This window comes from Erpetoichthys calabaricus, chromosome 13, assembly GCF_900747795.2.
Source record: "Erpetoichthys calabaricus chromosome 13, fErpCal1.3, whole genome shotgun sequence".
In the NCBI taxonomy this organism is placed as follows: Eukaryota; Metazoa; Chordata; class Cladistia; order Polypteriformes; family Polypteridae; genus Erpetoichthys; species Erpetoichthys calabaricus.
In genome coordinates, this window is record NC_041406.2 from 64,258,893 (window position 1) to 64,278,056 (window position 19,164).

The 19,164-nt window shown below is 37.3% G+C and overlaps 1 protein-coding gene across 1 annotated transcript; it reads left to right on the forward strand.

Moving 5' to 3' along the window:
* The first annotated feature begins 1,920 nt into the window (after positions 1-1,920).
* On the forward strand, positions 1,921-15,454 carry LOC114663382 (tissue factor pathway inhibitor 2). Its single transcript, XM_028817087.2, has 6 exons — positions 1,921-2,097; positions 2,305-2,484; positions 5,723-5,902; positions 9,360-9,440; positions 14,099-14,272; positions 14,831-15,454. The coding sequence occupies exons 1-6, from the start codon at positions 2,025-2,027 to the stop codon at positions 14,902-14,904; spliced, it is 762 nt and encodes a 253-aa protein (XP_028672920.1). The 5' UTR covers positions 1,921-2,024; the 3' UTR covers positions 14,905-15,454.
* Positions 15,455-19,164: the final 3,710 nt, after the last annotated feature.

A 19,164-nucleotide genomic window follows, 5' to 3' on the forward strand; every position in this document is an offset into this window, starting at 1 on the left:
GTGTGACTCTTAAAAAACATTGTTGGGAAGCCTTGAACTGTATTATAGTTGGTAAGCATGACGTGACTTATTAAAGGGCTAACCTGGGCTGCAGCTTAGGGCTCTGAAATGAATCATGATTAAAAAAAAATATTCTTTGTTTTTCAAAGAAATTTTCATGCAGCTTTACTGGCTGATTAAGTCCTCTTTAACCCCCGTTACCTTTATCCCTGAGACAACACATTCACCCCTGTAACTTCACACTCTCCATCTTCCCCTGAGTTTACAAGTCTCCACCAAATTGCATGTGGTCATGAAGGGTGACTGTTCCAACAGCATTTGGATTGCTGCAGGATTGTTGCACAGTGGTTGTTGGTGCATAAAATGTGTGAAGAAGAAAGCAATTTATTGTGTGATAATAGTGACAGTTGTTCAGAAATGGCCAGTGACAGCATGATAGATTCTAGGTCTAGTGACAGTGGCCCATAAGTAAACTATAATTCCATTTCTGAATGGTATCACAAGAATGTTGGGCAACTTTCAAAGATGCCATTCACTGATCACCAAGGTGCATGAGAGATATATCAGATGCTGATGATCCATTACAGAATTTCAGACTGTTCAAAAATGATAGCAAGTTAGATGTAATTGTGAAAGAGCTCAAACTGCACAGCAGCACACACTGAAACCAAATTACTGATTTCAGTCACGACAAGCGGCTGGCTTTCTTTGCACTTATTGTATGTAACAATTCAAAAGCCTCAAGTTGAAATGTGCTCAATCAACAAAATCTTTCTTTGAAATGAGTGGTGGACAGCAGAACACAAGTGAAAAATGTTTTGGCTTATTTCTCTGGTGTTTGTATTTTGTTACCTGACACCTCACACAGTAATTAGAGATACTTTTTGAAAATAAAATAATATTCACTACACTTGACATTCCAGAGCAAAATATTGTTTGAAAAATCATGTATGGGTTGAAAAATTCATTTCAAATGAAGCCATGAAAACATTGTGCAGTTACTGAGTTGGCAGTATCTCTGCTGAAAAACAGGTTAAGTTTAATGGTGGGTGGACAACCAGGCAGAGTCTGCAAATTGGTGAAAAACTAAACCTGCGGAGGTGTTTTTAGTTGGATTTAGATTAAAATTGTATTCTTAGTTTTACCTTAATAGCAGAAAATACCTGATATTGTTAAAGTAAATTGGTGCCAGAATGTTTTTAAATATTTCCCTCCTCTTTCTTCTTCTTCTCTCTCTTTCAAAACATACTGTAGCTGAAGGACCAGACGCTCTTTGTTATTGATATTTCACATAGCCATTTGAACACAGTATGCCATCAAGAATCATTTTAAGCTTTGGTATTCTCAATTATATATGTAGTTTACAATCACAGATGCTGTTTCTGTTTTTTTTTTGCTTTGTTTTGGTTTTTTGAGGCTATCCATACACCAACTACATACTTTTGGTATTGTTCTGTACTGCCTATTCAGGTAACTTTGACATTACATGCTAGTTTTCCCGTGGTTATAACAGAACAGCTAGGTGAACCTGAACAATGGGTCGAGCTCAAAAGCACCACATATGTATAATGTATAATATATATATATAAAGAAATCCACCACATTTTTAGCATTGCATTAGTAGTTAAGCTTTAAAACAAAGGAAAGCGACCAACTTTACCCGGAATCTACTCGACCCGTTTTTTTTGTTTGTTTGGGTTTTTTTTTGTAATTTTAAGGCTTCACATGAAACTAAATCGATGGGAATTGTTGACGCTATGTTGTTTTAACTTTTAATTAACCTCGCTGGTTTAGTCATCTGTGAGCCAGCAGTGCCACAGTAAAAACTAGAAATAAAACCACGAAGAAACTTTCACTGAGTGGAAATGATTCATAAACCCTTCCCACAGGAGCTTTGAATACCGGAAAACCGCTGGTTTATAAACGAAGCCAACAGAGAGTGGACGTTCAGATCGCCGTCTTCCCTGCACTTTAAAGTGGCAGTGCTGCGTTTCTCAAAAGTTATATCGCTAAGCAGAATCAGGATGAAGAAACTCTTGCTTCTTTCGTTAATATTTGCCGTCTTGCTCTTTCAAGTAACGGGGAAGCAAATCTCGGGTAATATTTTGTTTTCTTTCTATGACGTGTATAAATGTTAAAAATAGCTCGGTATTTATCGGCAGATCACCACAGTGAGTTTGTCTTGATTTTAATGTGACAAGTCTTTAAAGCAGTTAAAGTAAAAAAAAAAAAAAAAGTGATCTTTATGAATAAGTAGCTGTTTGAATGTTAAAGGCGTCAATGTTCTAATTTCATCTTCTTCAGATAACCGGGACATCTGTCTGCTTCCCAAAGACGACGGGCCCTGCAGAGCCATTTTATCTCGGTACTATTACAACAGATACACGCAGCAGTGCGAGGAGTTCGAATACGGAGGCTGCGAAGGAAATGCAAACAACTTTGAAACTTTTGAGGATTGTGAAAAAACCTGTTGGATGATTAAAAGTAAGTTGGATTCGGTTCATTTCTTGTTACACCGCGGTCGCTGAATGAACCCCAAAACTGGGAGAACACCACAAGTTGAAATGTTTCAGTCTAACTGAGACAGACCGTAGTACATCCCATAGGAAATGTTAGTTATATTTCTACAGATTTTTTAAAATTAATTTAATTCCCTATAGCAAAGTAAACAAATTACATTTAGATTTTAAATTATTTTCTAAAATATTTGAAACGCTTAAGGAATAGCGAGTGATTCTGCTTCAGGTTCCATCCAACTATCCAGCCAACCATCCATTTAGTTCCAGCTTAGTCCAATTTGATGAATCATTTGCAAAAATGACTCATCTGTTGTAAAAATAGAAAATCAAACGTGACGTGGAGATTTGTGAATAACAGGGTATTTTTCATAATCTTTGGGCATCCCGTATATGTGAAAGTTATGCGTGTTAGATTAACGGACTGCAATAGAGATGAGCAAATGTATGAGTGAATACCTGCCTGGAAGTGCGCCCGGGTTTGGTTCTTACACTGCTTTCGGCTTCCAGCTACCCCCGGCTGGAAAGAAAGGCCAGGCGGTAAATAAATTATTAGATTATTAAGCACGAGTACTCTTGTGTGCCATTGCCGCAAAATAATAGATAGATAGATCCTGTAAAACATCGAGTTTACAGTGTTGTGTTACTGGGTTTGCCTCAGCGGTTGCTAGGAAATTGACAGTTTATTCAATCCAATTTAAAGGAATGCTCCTTTCCCGGAGATTTTGTTAATTTGTCTCCGGTGAGTGCGCTTACAGTCGGTTTGTTTTATAGTTACCGTATAATTATCTGGATGTGTTAATCCACCTCTTAATTGTTTAACTAACAGTTTTATGCCAAAACTGAACTCTTTGTTAACGTGTTTAAAGACTCCCTATTTTAATATAGTATCACTGTAGGTAAATTCGCACAATCAAAAAAAGACAAACTGCTCAGAATATTATGCAACTTGTGGAGGAACCTCATTTGTAAGGTATTTCTTTCATGTAACTGTATTTTCACTCCCAAAAATTAGATTTACTGTAAGAAAACTCTGCAAACTATGCACAAAATGTACATCTTTTGCTATCCATGTATATATAATTCAGAGGTACAAAAAAGACAAGAAATAAGAGTCATTTGTGTATATTGTTACATCATCTTTTGCATTATTTATACAAAACTTTTTAAGTGAAGTTAGATTTTTAAAAAGGTATTAATTGTAGTAACCACAAATGTAAGCATTTAATGATAAATAAGGTTTTCACTCCCCCACCAAAAAATGACGTTTTAAAACTGTGTAGAATCTGTCCAACTGATTGCTGACATCAAAGTACAAACTAAATGATAGAAGAGGTTTTTTTATTATGTCTCTATTATCTGTTTCATAATTAATTGTCTTTGTTTATTTGTTCATTTGTTACTCTTGATGCGATGGTGTACAAAGCAGGATTCTAAAATGAATGGCTGCATTTATGTATTTATCAGATTCTTTATACAAATATTTAATATATATATATATTGTACATCCACACTGCACTCTTAAAAGTAATAGTTCTTTAAAACCATTTTATGGTTCTTTACTGGATTGTGTGGTTCCGTGTAGAACTATTGCTTGACAAAGCACAATTTAATTCTGGGAAGGATTCTCTGCATATAAAGGTGGTTCTTTGTGCTTTGAAAAACTTCTTAATACATTAAAAAGAAAAACAAATCTTTAATGTGTGGCTAGGGTGCTTATCAGGACACTGACAGATTAAGAAATCACGGACTGTGTTATTGTATGCAGCAGTAGTCCATTGAAAATCATGACCCATTGGTATTTCACAAATTTGTTACCATCTGTTCATGGTTATTTACTGTATGGAGCTTGTTAGGATCTAACTAAATAAAGGCTCTTTCTGAAACCTTCATGTGGACGCGTCTTTTGGGAACCAAATATGGTTCCCCTATGGCATTTTTAAGAGTGTGTGTATATAATACTGTACATGTATAGTATAAATGCTAATGTTTAATGTATTTGCTGTTGTGTAGACAGCATCTTACGAAATATGTAACTCTCTGTATGGTTGCAGTTAGTTTTAACAAATATAATTGTACTTTTAAAATTGCAAATTGTTATTGTTTTTGCAGGGTGGCCAGGTTCCTAAAAAATATATAGCCCAAAGACAGTTTAAAAATAGTCAATTTGCCCAAAAGACTAGCCCAATGCCTGCGGTAGACAGAATGGCACACTGATGTCGGGGTGACAGACTTAGGTACACCATCAAAGCCCAAGCCAGTTGAGATATTTCAGAGTGACAGAGTAAGTATTACACAATGGGAGGAGGGCTTGGTGATTTTACAATGGTTTACAATGGTGGAGTGGGGTTGAAAAATAGCCCAAAATACTGTGTTCTTTTTAAAAAAAAAAGTAGCCCAAAAAACCACAACTGCTAAAGCCCATTTTTTCCTTTGGAAGATGATCAAAATTGGCCTGATTGGATGAGAAAACCACGAACCTGGCAATACTGTTGTTCGGGAAACATCTGATGAATTGGATATGAGAAAGGAATAAGCATACATTTAAGCTTTTTCAGAATTCAGTGCCCCTGAAGGACTGATATTCCTAATGGCACATAGTGCATCATGTTATTATCTCAAATTGCCCAAAGATTTTCTGTCTTATCGGTTGAAAAATGAAGTATTCTATACCTTATAGAAAATCAAAAATTTCCCACATTACCAGTTCTTGAGAACCAGGGAGAAAATGCATAAACTTATTTGTATAATATCATAACATAACATTCTGTTACTTGCTTAATCCAGTTCAGGGTCAGCAGGAAATGTTTTGGGCAGCGTGCCACTCCATTTCATGTCCTATATACGTATATGTCTTTGGAGGATGTATGAGGAAATCTGAATACCCAGGGGAAACCCAGGCAGTCGTGAGAAGAATATGACCATGCATTAGAGATGAACCTTGGAGGGTAGATCTGTGAGGCAGCAGTGTTGAGCATCGCTTAACCACGCTACCTACCACCTGCCTACTAATTTAATATCACTACAAAAATACAACTAAAGTTACTTGTCCTTTTCCCATCACACTCATAATCTAATGCTTTAAATGTAGCATATCTGTGATTTTTTTTGTATATTTTGCCTACAGTTTTGTTTTGTTTATTTACAAACTTTATTATATTATAGTAAGTAGCACAAAGATTTTTTAAACTGTTTTCTTTTCACAGAGGTCCCAAAAATCTGTAGACTTGAAGCAGATGAAGGCCCATGTCGTGCCTTGCTAAAAATATATTTTTACAACTTCACTTCCATGGCGTGTGAACCTTTCTATTATGGAGGCTGCTATGGCAATGACAACCGATTTGATAATAGAGCTTCCTGTCTAAGCTTTTGTAGTCCACAGACAGGTATGTGATGGTTCTGTGCCACATTGCACTCTCTCCTCATTTCAAAACATAAAACAACATGACTTTGATTATCACCACATATATCTGATAGCTGCCTTACTTTTTAATGCTTTAGCTGCTTTTTCTTTCATTTTCTTTCTCTTGTAAACTGGCTTATAAGACACTGGGCAAAAAGCATTAAATTAAAGTTCATAAAATATGGCTGTGTTTGCACAAATTTAATGCTGTGTTGTCACATCTCTTTATTCCAACTCAGTGCATGCCAGAATGGTTAACATTAGTAACCCATTATCAGGGTCATTTGTCTAATTTTTACCCTTTAATCAAACTCAGTAATGCACATTTGGTCTAACACTCACATTGTGTATTCTGTTTCCCATCTAATGATTCTACTTGTGCCATTAAGTCCCTTTTGAAATATAGTTTGCGTTGAAAACAGCTGGATGTGATTGTTGTAGCAAAAGAATAATTTATTCCTGTCCATGACTTAGCTCTCTAATGCTTATGTGGATTAAATCTAAAGCATTACAACTCTTACTAGTTCATATGTGGGTCCAGATTATTGCTCTACTTTTGTTTCTTCCTCATCTGTGTAAGTGTTGCAAAGCCTGAGCACTTTGACAGCTTGGACAATAAATCAACTATAATATTTAGCTGTTGATCCACCATTAAATATGATTTGATTGTTTAAAGCAATTTTCAACAAATACAACATTGCAACTCAACATCCTTGTATGTGCACAGCAAATATCCCTCACTGAAAAACAGCGTCTGTTAAATTGTTGTGTGTATATGGCGCATGGTAACCAGGAGCCCCCTCTACCTCCCTGCTGTTTAATATTCTCATGCCAGTGTCATGCTGTGTGATTTAAAACTATTGAGGTCAAAGGACGTTGGTTATTATGGAGCTTATAGTCAACTATTTTATAATTGTTGATTCAAGATGAGTAAACAGCTTGCAGAAGCAGCAGCCCCCAAAACATATTTATTGTGTATACAGTAAGTAATTATGAATGTAAGACATTGTTCTCTTAAAGGCCATTAGTTGCACAACATGCACAAAGCAAAACATTTCCCAGTAACAAAGACCACCCACCAGGAGGCATGAACATAAATCTGTCTTATGTATGCTGTAGTGTATGCAATTTAAAGCAAAATTGACATGTAAATAGTCACCTTTTCAAGATTTTTCTATTTCAATATTCACCTCTTTTATTCCTCTAACTATATATATTTTGTACCTTTACTTAAATACTACCATATAATCAAATTTTAGGGAAGCACTCACAGAATTTAGAGTTTTTCTCATAAGGCAAATTATCTTTCTCAAACTAAAAACTAGTTCATTGTAAGATTTTATCTAATTCAATTTAATTTTAAACAGCACACTTCATTTAAAAAGTTCTGAGTATTATACACATTTACAAATGTAATTATAAAGTAAAATAAATTCAATAATGACAGAATGCAATAAGACATTCAAAACAATTTTATCAACACAAAAATACCACAGAATACGTTCACACTAACATATATAAAATGTAGATATTACTGTTACACCTCCTGATAGTACTATTATATTATCCATCCAGGTGTCACAGTGGTAGTGCTGCTGCAGTAAGGAAATTGTGGGTTTGCTTCCCAGGTTCTCACTGCGTGCAGAGCGCTTTGAGTAGTGAGAACAGCTCTATATGGTATACATGTACAGAATTATTATTTTTAGATCTAAATGGTAATTATGTAAATACTGTTATATGAAGGTAAGGTTAGCTGCTATAAGATAAAGGAAAAGAAAACTCTGTTGTGCTGAGATTTCTGATTAAACAAATAGATAGATAGATAGATAGATAGATAGATAGATAGATAGATAGATAGATAGATAGATAGATAGATAGATAGATAGATAGATAGATAGATAGATAGATACTTTATTAATCCCAAGGGGAAATTCACTTACTCTAGCAGCAGCATACTGATACAAAAACAATATTAAATTAAAGAGTAATAAAAATGCAGGTAAAAAACAGACAATAACTTTGAATAATGTTAACATTTACCCTCCCGGGTGGAATTGAAGAGTCGCATAGTTTGGGGGAGGAACGATCTCCTCAGTCTGTCAGTGGAGCAGGACAGTGACAGCAGTCTGTCGCTGAAGCTGCTCCTCTGTCTGGAGTTGACACTGTTTAGTGGATGCGGTGGATTCTCCATAATTGATAGGAGCCTGCTGAGCGCCCGTCGCTCCGCCACAGATGTCAAACTGTCCAGCTCCATGCCTACAATAGAGCCTGCCTTCCTCACCAGTTTGTCCAGGCGTGAGGCGTCCTTCTTCTTAATGCTGCCCCCCCAGCACACCACCGCGTAGAAGAGGGCGCTCGCCACAACCGTCTGATAGAACATTTGCAGCATCTTATTGCAGATGTTGAAGGACACAAGTCTTCTAAGTAAGAATCAGTATTGGCAGTCCAGTCCAATTTATCATCCAGCTGCACTCCCAGGTATTTATAGGTCTGCACCCTCTGCACACAGTCACCTCCGACGATCACGGGGTCCATGAGGGGTGTGGGTCTCCTAAAATCTACCACCAGTTCCTTGGTTTTGCTGGTGTTCAGGTGTAGGTGGTTTGAGTCGCACCATTTAACAAAGTCCTTGATGAGGTTACTATACTCCTCCTCCTGCCCACTCCTGATGCAGCCCATGATAGCAGCGAACTTTTGCCTGTTGCAGGACTCCGAGTTGTATTGGAAGTCCGATGTATATAGGCTGAACAGGACCGAAGAAAGTACAGTCTCCTGTGGTGCTCCTGTGTTGCTGACCACAATGTCAGACCTGCAATTCCCGAGACGCACATACTGAGGTCTGTTTGTAAGATACTCCATGATCCGTGCCACCAGGTATGAATCTACTCCCATCTCTGTCAGCTTGTCCCTAGGGAGCAGAGGTTGGATGGTGTTGAAGGCGCTAGAGCAGGAGCCTGTAGTATTTAGGCAATTTTAAATTGGTATCTTGTGGAGTTTAACTTCCCCTGAGCTTTCAGTTCACTTCATTTAAGTTTATTTGTATATAACACTCTTCACAGATTACAAGTAAAATATAAATTACGCATTTTGCAAAATATACAATGTACAGACCTGAAAATACAGATTTAGTCAAACACATAGTTAACAAAACAATTTCAGTCTCATTAAAATAAATGCATCCTTACAATGTATGTCAATCACCACTGAGATATGGTCATTTGACAGCAGTAGGAAAACAAAAGCTCCAGTATGCATTATCCCCTAGAGAAAATTAACCTCTGGGGGCCATAGGGCAGCATAACAGACAAAAGTCAGATACATTTCTGTGCCCCTCCTGGGCATTCCACTGCATTATATGAGATTGTTCTGCAGGCAACAAAATTCTTTCATCCTTGGATTCTGAGGCTCTCCAGTAATTGTGGTGTCTTTCCCTTGGGCAGGAGAACAGCTTGGGAATATGGCAGTGGCACCAAGTGCCACAGCAGAATATCGAGAAGAGAAGAGAAGGAGAATAGAGAAGGGTCAGTAATGGTGTTCTGCAGCACAGCCTAATGTCTGTGATTTTGGTGAAATATGACAAAAGTGTGATGATGAGTTTTTTGATAGTTATGCTAATTTCTGTGGTCTTTAAAGGGTCACATTGCAAAGTCAGGATGATTAACTTTATCTAAGTAGTACCTCAGATCAGGACACCAGAATTGGAATATTTTAGTAGCAGTCAATTTAAGTGGTTATTACTAAAACAAAATTGCTAAAACATATTAATTAAAAAACACTAACAATTTTAAGAAATATATACTATGCTACGTTCATGAGAATGAAGCAGGCAGATCATTTCCAATTCTTGGTAACCTGTACATAAATACTGTGGGTTAGTTTTTCAGCAGCTTAAAATACAACAATTTGTAAGCACCTACACCAGTGGGAAGAGCTTTCAAGGCTCTCAGTGGCTTTGTGCATGAGAATTGCTAAAGGTTTTGAATGGTACAATGTATACTGTTATAATCCTATCAGCAGATGGAAAATAGTTGTGTTACTACACACAGTATGCTTAAGACACCAAAATAATATTTAAAAGACACATCATAGAAGAGAATGAAATGCAAAGAAGTATTGAATATGTTTGAGAGCATAAGTGAAGAGGAAATAGTAAAAAAAATTATCCTACAGAAGGATAGACAAGATTAAAATTGTAAGAGAGGTTTTGGGTGCTAAGGTGAAAGTGTGGAGGAATTAAAAGAATTCAGAGGAGACTCTCTGCTCACTTCTGGTTTCTGTGCCTCTAACCACTGCTGTGGCTGTCCATTTTTTATTTTTTAGCCTAATACCAACTAGTATAGACATTGCATGCTCCCTGTACAGTTGCCTTTGTCACAACCCTTTTCTCCCACAGAGTAATTTTATTTATGCATTTTTAATAATGTGTTGTGTCAACAATTTCATCACTGCGTGTTTTAATAATTTTTAAAAAATTTTATTTTTTATTTTTTGGGCATTCATATTTTTGAGCATAGCTCATTTCTTACAATATTTCTTTTATTGATATCTTGAATATCCTCATTAATTCATCATTTAATTTGCATTGCTTCACATTGGGCCCCTATTTTAAACTAGTGCTTTCGTAAAAGCTTTAGGAGGCCATGGCTCTTATGAGGATGTTTTCGCTCAGATGTTTTGGTGTTTTTTGATTTGGTGTTTTACCATTGCGAGGTTCTCTTCCTTTCTTCTCACCAGTCTTCTTGCAACCCTTCAAAGCAACAGATAGTGAGAATAAGAAATTAATCTCTCACAGGTCTTCATTGGAAAACCAGGCCTTTGTCTCTTAGTGATTCTAGTGTATTTACAGGAATATACAGTTGGCATTGATAAGATGCTTTTTGTACTGGGGGCTTAGCAACCGATATCTTTATGCTGAAGAGTATGTTAAAATAAAAATTTTGTAATCAGATCAGAAATGAACCTGAAGCCAACACAGGGACTTAGTAAAAGCAGTGAAGTTATGTGACAAGTTATAATCCATTTAAGCAAAAGAAGATTAAAAGGTGACATGATGAAAGAGTTTAAAATTATGAAGAGAATTAGTACAGTGGATTGAGACTGTTATTTTAAAATGAGTTCATCAAGAAACACAGGGACACAGTTGAAATTTTTTAAGGGTAAATTTCACACAAACGTTAGGAAGTTTTTCTTTATACAGAGTACCGTAGACACTTGGAATAAGCTACCAAGTAGTGTGGTAGACAGTAAGACTTCAGGAACTTTCAAAACTAGACTTGATGTTATTTTAGAAGAATCAAGTGGATAGGACTAGTGAGCTTTGTTGGGCTGAATGACCTGTTCTTGTCTAGATTGTTCTAATGTTGTAATGTTCTAATGAGTAGTGGTACAGTAGAATGATTTGAACAGCCTGACACTAAAGCATTCTGGTAGTCAGATGTACTTGATTCAGTTGACTGAACTATATTATAATACCCTACACAAAGCTAGAAAAAACAGATCTTGGATAGTTTAGATATGTGTCAAGTAAAGGTTAGATCAAGCCAAGAAACCAAAATATTAATTTCATGTAGATCAAACTTATGTTTAAGCACTTTGAATTAAAACTTGTCAGCAAAAGTTGTTTAATTGGAGTTTAGAGTCTCAAGGACCACACGCTGTGACGACACTACTGTATATTGGGTGCAAGGCAGGAACCATCCCTGGACAGGACACCTTTCAATGAGAGAACACAATTATGGACCAATTTAGAGTTACCACTAGACCTATGTTTTATGACTGTTGGAAAAATACCAAGGAACTGGAATAAAAAAGAATGTGGACAGAATGAGAACTGAGGAGACCGAGTCTGACTTGTGACCTGAGTACTATCAGCATGGAACCCTCATATTCTGTAATGCCTTAGTTTTTTGTTTTTTTTTCTTTGCATATGTTAGAGATGAGCACTTTTGTTTGATGGATTACTGTAAATTGGCTGCATTTGTGTGAATATTGACAAGGCTTGTGATGGAGCTGGGCCCTATCTGGGAGCTGGTTCATGTCCACAAACCTAAAACTGGATGAAGTAGTTTTAGTAAACGAGAAGGTGAATGAAATGTGCAAATCAACCAAACAATTTAAAAGTACTGATCTTGAATGGCAAAATGTTAAAGCTGTGTTAGAATTAGCTCACTTTTGTATGTGGCTTAAATGAATTAGTAAGGAAAATTCTAGTCTGTTTTTTATTTGCTCCTTGGTATATGAAAGCATGCTGAAATTCGTAGTGTAAATTGACTTAAAGTAATTACCATTGTTACATGCTTCCATCCATCCATTATCCAATCCGCTATATCCTAACTACAGGGTCACGGGGGTCTGCTGGAGCCAATCTCAGCCAAAACAGGGCACAAGGCAGGGAACAAACCCCGGGCAGGGTGCCAGCCCACAGCAGGGCACACACACACACACACACACCAAGCACACACTAGGGACAATATAGAATCGCCAATCCACCTAACCTGCATGTCTTTGGATTGTGGGAGGAAACCGGAGTACCCGGAGGAAACCCATGCAGACATGGGGAGAACATGCAAACTCCATGCAGGGAGGACCTGGGAAGTGAACCCGGGTCTCCTAACTGCGAGGCATGTTACATGCTTGCAAGTGCTATATGTAACCCATTAGTGATAAATATCATAAAATACCTTTCAAATAATGGTACTGCACTACTCCATTTACCTAATTTTCGACATTTATTAGCTTTTCGTCTAGTCTACATGATAGCCATTTTATGACTATGAAACTAAGGACCTCATTTTGGCAGCTGTACACATCAGTCAGGTCTGTGCCAGCGATAAATACATCACAGCCTTAAACAAACATTAAAACAGTAATCCCCACCCCAGGACACTTGTTAGGTAAAAAAGTATAACTAATGTCCAACAGAATTTTTTAAAATAATATTCAATGGGATGCCCAGGGCTGTGAAGAAAGGAAGTAAAAAATTTGAAGGGGCAACTGGCTAAGCTAGAAAAACCCAGAAAATGGCCAATAAACTAGTGGTGATGATTATGATGGGGCATTTTATTGTGTCCTTTTTTTTTTTAACAATAATCATTGCAGAAAATTAAGCGCTTTGTGCAGTCATGCAGATGTGGAAAGAGAATTTTAAACACAGGTGTCAGGACTATTCTCAATTAAGGGCGATCTAGGTTCTGTTTTACTGTTGCACTTAATATGATTATCAAGCAAATTTGTTTAAAAGTGATATATATGTTCATCTGCTGCAAATAAAGTAAAACTAAGTTCTAAATTCCTCACAGTTTAGTGTCTAATTACATGCTTAACTCACTTTTTGTGCTGAGGATAAGTGTGCTGTATACTGAATATAACAAATCTAATGAAGTGAAAGGTCTGCTTTCTGTTACTGCACAGTGATGAGATACATTTTGTATTTTTAGCAGAACAGTAAGTAAGTAACTACTAAGCATAAATTTAATGTATTATTACATTTCCATTTCTTGTTGTTCAGTAGTTTACCCACTTATATGTTGTGAAATGAATAGCCTCAACACACGAAAAAGGATTGGGGCAGCCACCCGTGTACTTGACCTTGGCTGCAAAAAGGCAAAGTTTTCAGTACAATAGAGTAGAGAGTCCAAAACAGAACTGATTAACGGAGGGAGGAAGTCGGGCTTTATAGGAAGTCAGAGGAAGTGAGATCATCTTCTGGCCTGGGACCAGATGTGATGTCATCCTCTGGGCTGTGGCTGGAAGTGATGTCCTCAGAGCTGAACTGGAAGTGACGTCTTTGGATTTGGGCAGAATTTCCCGTGTCTGGTCTGCGGGGATAAAATAAGAAGGTTTAGTACATCCATGCCACCCCCCGGCCTGGTGTGGGGAATCCCCTTCCTGTGGTCCCTGTAGCTGGCTCCCATACAATGTGTGTGACAATGGTAAAAGCATTCTTGCGAAAGGGCTGCCAGTGTCAGCTGGTGTGGTGTTGTTGCTCTTAGTGTTGCCCTTACAGCAGAGCCCTTTAGTAAAATGTAGTGATACATTTTTTGTATCAGCCTAACATGTCTTTTATATTTTGGTGAAATGGCAAATACATTTTTGTATAACCCAATTTATTTAATGAGCTTTTCCAGTATTTGAAGTTGAATGTACTGTGTATTCATTTAATTTTTTTCTCTGTCTCTAGAAATTCCTTCCATCTGCATTGGACCTGTAGATCCTGGTTCTTGTTCTGCATCTGTTACTCGATATTACTATGATATAAAACTTAAGGCATGTAAGGAGTTCACATATTCTGGATGTGGTGGCAATTCAAATAATTTTCCTTCAATTGAATCATGCACATCTATTTGTAAAAAAGGTATGTACTGTATTTTGAATTTAGAAAAGTCATAACTAATAGTTGTAAGATGTAAGGACAGAGACCGTCAGTGTCTTGGGGCACTCTGAGGCAAACCCTGTATAATAGAATGTATTAATTCAAAAGAAATGAGTGAAAATGTATAAAAATAGTCTTCTCAGATGTGAGCCCAAGATGGTGGGTCTTCTGGTCATATGGCAGCCAGGCAGGAAGAGGTGAGTCCATGTGGATGGACACCGGAAGTGAGGTTGGTGAAGAACTGTCAATTGAGTGAGGAAAGATGGAGAACATTATCATACAGTGCCACTCTCTGTTCCTGAGCACTTAAACTGTCTCCCATGCACACACTTTATTATTCTCTTATCTTGCCCTGCTGCTGTGGGGACATTACATATGTACTCAGTAATGTGATAAAATAAAATGTCTTTTCTAAAAGTACAGTATTCTGTTGTAAAGGAACTGGTAACAAGCTTTTTATGATTGACATAGTTACATCTGTCAACATAATAAGTGTATTTTTTAGTCCATTTAATATATGATTTAATCCTTGTGTTTCAGGGCGAATGAATAATAAGATGCATTTGACAACAAAAATGAAAATTAGAAGGAAAAAGCTCCAAAATGACAACTAAACTAATAAAAAGACTAACCTGATATCAATAAACAATGAAGTTGGAAGCAATGTAAGCAAAGTTTGGTGGCATTCTATATTGAACTGCAGGATGTAATTGCGGTGTAAAGTACCTATTTGTTTAAAGACAAGATCAGATTACTCAGTGGTCGATTAAATTGGTTATGGTTGCACTGCTTTAATGAGTTGTACACTACTGTTTTATTATGGTTTGTATAAGTGTTTAATATTTCACTAAAAAACATGTTTAACCTCATGCTACTGAAAAGAACAGGCATATAATAAACACTTGTGTTGTATTGTTTAAATAGTAAATGGATATTAAATTTATTTAATGCGTACTGTAAATATTTGAAATATGAGTTGCATTGTATATTGTGCGAATGCTGTAAGGGTAGACATTTTAAAAAACTTTCTGTAAACAGTGAGTACGTGTTTGTTGGAGTATGTTGTAAAGGTCTTGTGTCTAGGTTCACTATTTTTGTATACTGTTTTTACTATATATTTATGCTTCTAACACCCATTTCAATAAAGTGATTATGTAATATTTATTTTTAGTAGTTTCTTTTTAATGTTGTGAATACTAATTAAATTTAATATAGAATAATAATCCAATGTATTTGTAATTTATGGTACTGGGGGTACATTGAGGTCTTAAAAATAAACCCTAATAGGGAATCCAGTTCATGGTAAGTGTCCATGTGCAAAATATATACTTTGAAAAAGTAAAAGCTATACAGTAATCCCTCCTCCATCGCGGGGGTTGCGTTCCAGAACCCCCCGCGAAAGTTGAAAATCCGCGAAGTAGAAACCATATGTTTATATGGTTATTTTTATATTGTCATGCTTGGGTCACAGATTTGCACAGAAACACAGGAGGTTGTAGAGAGACAGGAACGGTATTCAAACACTGCAAACAAACATTTGTCTCTTTTTCAAAAGTTTAAACTGTGCTCCATAACAAGACAGAGATGACAGTTCCGTCTCACAATTAAAAGAATGCAAACATATCTTCCTCTTCAAAGGAGTGCGCGTCAGGAGCACAGAATGTCAGAGAGAGAGAGAAAAAAGCAAACAAATCAATAGGGCTGTTTGGCGTTTAAGTATGCGAAGCACCGCGGCACAAAGCTGTTGAAGGCGGCAGCTCACACCCCCTCCGTCAGGAGCAGAGAAAGAGAGAGTGAGAGAGTGAGACAGAGAAAAACAAACAATCAAAAATCAATACGTGCCCTTCGAGCTTTTAAGTATGCGAAGCACCGTGCAGCATGTCGCTTCACGAAGCAGCTGTACAGAAGGGAGCAACATGAAGATAATCTTTCAGCATTTTTAGACGAGCGTCCGTATCATCTAGGTGTGCGAACAGCCCCCCTGCTCAATCCCCCTACGTCAGGATCAGAGAATGTCAGCGCAAGAGAGAGAGAGAGAAAAGTAAGTTGGGTAGCTTCTCAACCATCTGCCAATAGCGTCCCTTGTATGAAATCAACTGGGCAAACCAACTGAGGAAGCATGTACCAGAAATTAAAAGACCCATTGTCCGCAGAAATCCGCGAACCAGCAAAAAATCCACAATATATATTTAAATATGCTTACATATAAAATCCACGATAGAGTGAAGCCGCAAAGGCGAAGCGCGATATAGTGAGGGATTACTGTACTAAAAACTGATACAAAGTATTGTTAGATATTTGAATATTTGTTCCCTTTAACATTTATAGACACCAATTCTGTCAATCTTTGATCATAAACTCACAGCACAGACTCACTTAGGGGGCACAATAAGGAGTGATTCTGGTGTGACTGCTGGCACCTTAGCCCTCTCCATGGAGTTTTTGTGTTTTGCAGGGGTTTCCTCTGGTCACTCATGATTTCTGGCACTGTCCAAAAACATGTTACACTAACTGGCACCTCTAGTCCGGCCTGTGAAATGGTATGGATATACCATGAGATAAAAGTGAGTCACATGCAAGGTTAAATCCTCCCTTGTGCAACTTGCTAGTACAGAAAACATTGACCTATAACCCTGTACAGAATTAGGCAAATGAAGTTAATTCAGTTCAATTCAGTTCATTTTTGTAAAGATTTGTTGATCATCAGCCATATCTTGATGAGGGTATAGTTTCAAGTTGAACTCATTCCATATTTTTGCCATGGTCAACACTAGTTTTTGAGGACCTGACAGCAGCATATACCCATTTAAATGTCTGATATATTTTTGATTCATTTGTAAAACACCCAGTTTAAGTCAAATTGTTTTGTTTGAATGTTAAAACAGACATTTCTGATTATACAGTAGGTATCACTATAGTGCCCAGGTTGCCTGTAGCTTGTGTTACCTCCTTGAACTTGGGACAGTGATACTGTAGTCATAAAACTGAGATCAACTGGGCAATGGGGGCGAATAACAGCAAGAGTAGGTGCAAATGTGCAAAGTGCTTTTATTAATCCATTGTCCAAACAAATTTAGTGTGGTGCAGTCCTACCTCAAATGAATACATAATCCCAATAAAAACAGTGTTGGTGGAGGTTAAAATTCAGACAAATAATCCAATTAATAAATAATCTAAACAGTTAAAATCAAGAACAAAATAGCAGTCAGGATCTGTCCAATAAAAGCACTTGCTAGCATCTGTGCCTTCTTCCAAATCAATGTGTCCTCTCTTTAACTTTTACAACCTTCTTAGCGAGAGAAGATGTCCTCCGACAAGTGCGATCAACCTATAAACTGGCTTGTGTTCTCGTTGCAATCCCATGGTGTCTGAACTGCAAACCCTACTTCTTTCTCCCGCTGCCTTACTGCACCCCCAGAATATCCCGTGGAATAACCAAGAGCGGTTGGTTTTCAGTTCCCTGTCTGCTCAGTAGGAGTGACCCAGCCATGTAAGGACATCCACTCGATCCACCCGGGGCCATCCCCGGCTACTTACCTCCACTCTGTAGTACCGGCTCAGCCTCATTTCTGATGTTCCTCTTTGTTTCTTTCTGTCCTTATAACCTCCTGTCTTACCGTCTCATTTCACTCGATTTAACCTTCTGTTTTTTTTTTCTTTTCTTTCACATTGTGTTTTCTTTAGTTTTCCCTAGGCTTTTTATACTCTTATAGATACAATGTTCTAATTAATATCTATGGAGGGCCGATGTGGAACAGTCGACCTAATCAAGTAATCAGCTTCTCTGCACAACGAACGCTCCACAGCCGCACCCATGGAACCTCAGACTTTTTATTTTAAACATACACCGCCATGGACCCTAACGTGCATCACCACAGTCACATTGATGGGTATAGTTGAACTTTGTTCCAGGAAGTTTCTAGTTAATTGTAAAGTTGACAAACACTACCCAGCATATATTATTCTATTTCATACCACACAACAAAGCAATACTTTTAAGTACACCTACCCTTTACACACGATTGGAAGCTCATTCAATGACATTTTATGTGCAAATACTGTTCAAAGAAGATACTGTAACTAAAGGATTTTCCATGTATACTGTTCACAAGCAGAATAGCCATGCATAAAGAATGAAATGGTTTTGAACACAGAGGAAACACCAGATATACATGCATTAGGGAATCAGTAAAAAGAAACCTGTCATACACAACAGCGCCATGGATGTCTTGAGAATGATCAACAGAGGCTGAAACATTTTGTACAGACTAATAAACCGCCTATAATATGTCTCATTTTCTAATCGATTTGTACAAGATTTAGGTCGTTATATCTAATTATGGTTTTAGTATTATAGAGTTGTAAAGGCATAATAATTTCTAAAAAAAACACTCATTAGTTATTTTTATAGCCCTGGGTTAATGATTGTTTTTTGTTTTTGCTGTAACACCAAAATTAAGATAAAAAAGGACCAAATTATAGTGAGACAAGTTTACTACCTTTTCCTATCCCTAAGGTCTTTTCTTTTTTTCTTTTCTAACACTATATACTTTCTGTAATATGAAATTCTCACTACTTATCATATCTTATCACACCACTGCCGTAGCCAGGTAAGAGCGGCGTCATTAGCATCCTTAAGATCTTCATCGGTACATGTAGGGCCTCGGGAACATTCATGGAGAATGTGGTCTATTGTTTGGGTGGGCTCACCACAGGGACATTCAGCGCTTGTTGTGAGGCCCCATCTAAAAAGGTTGTCCCTTGTTTTGGCCACCTTTGGCCTAGCTCGGTTAAGCGCGACCCAGTCTTTCCTAGAGAGGGATGTTCCATTGGGTAGATGCTCTTGAGGTATAGGAAGTGCTTCATTGGGAGGG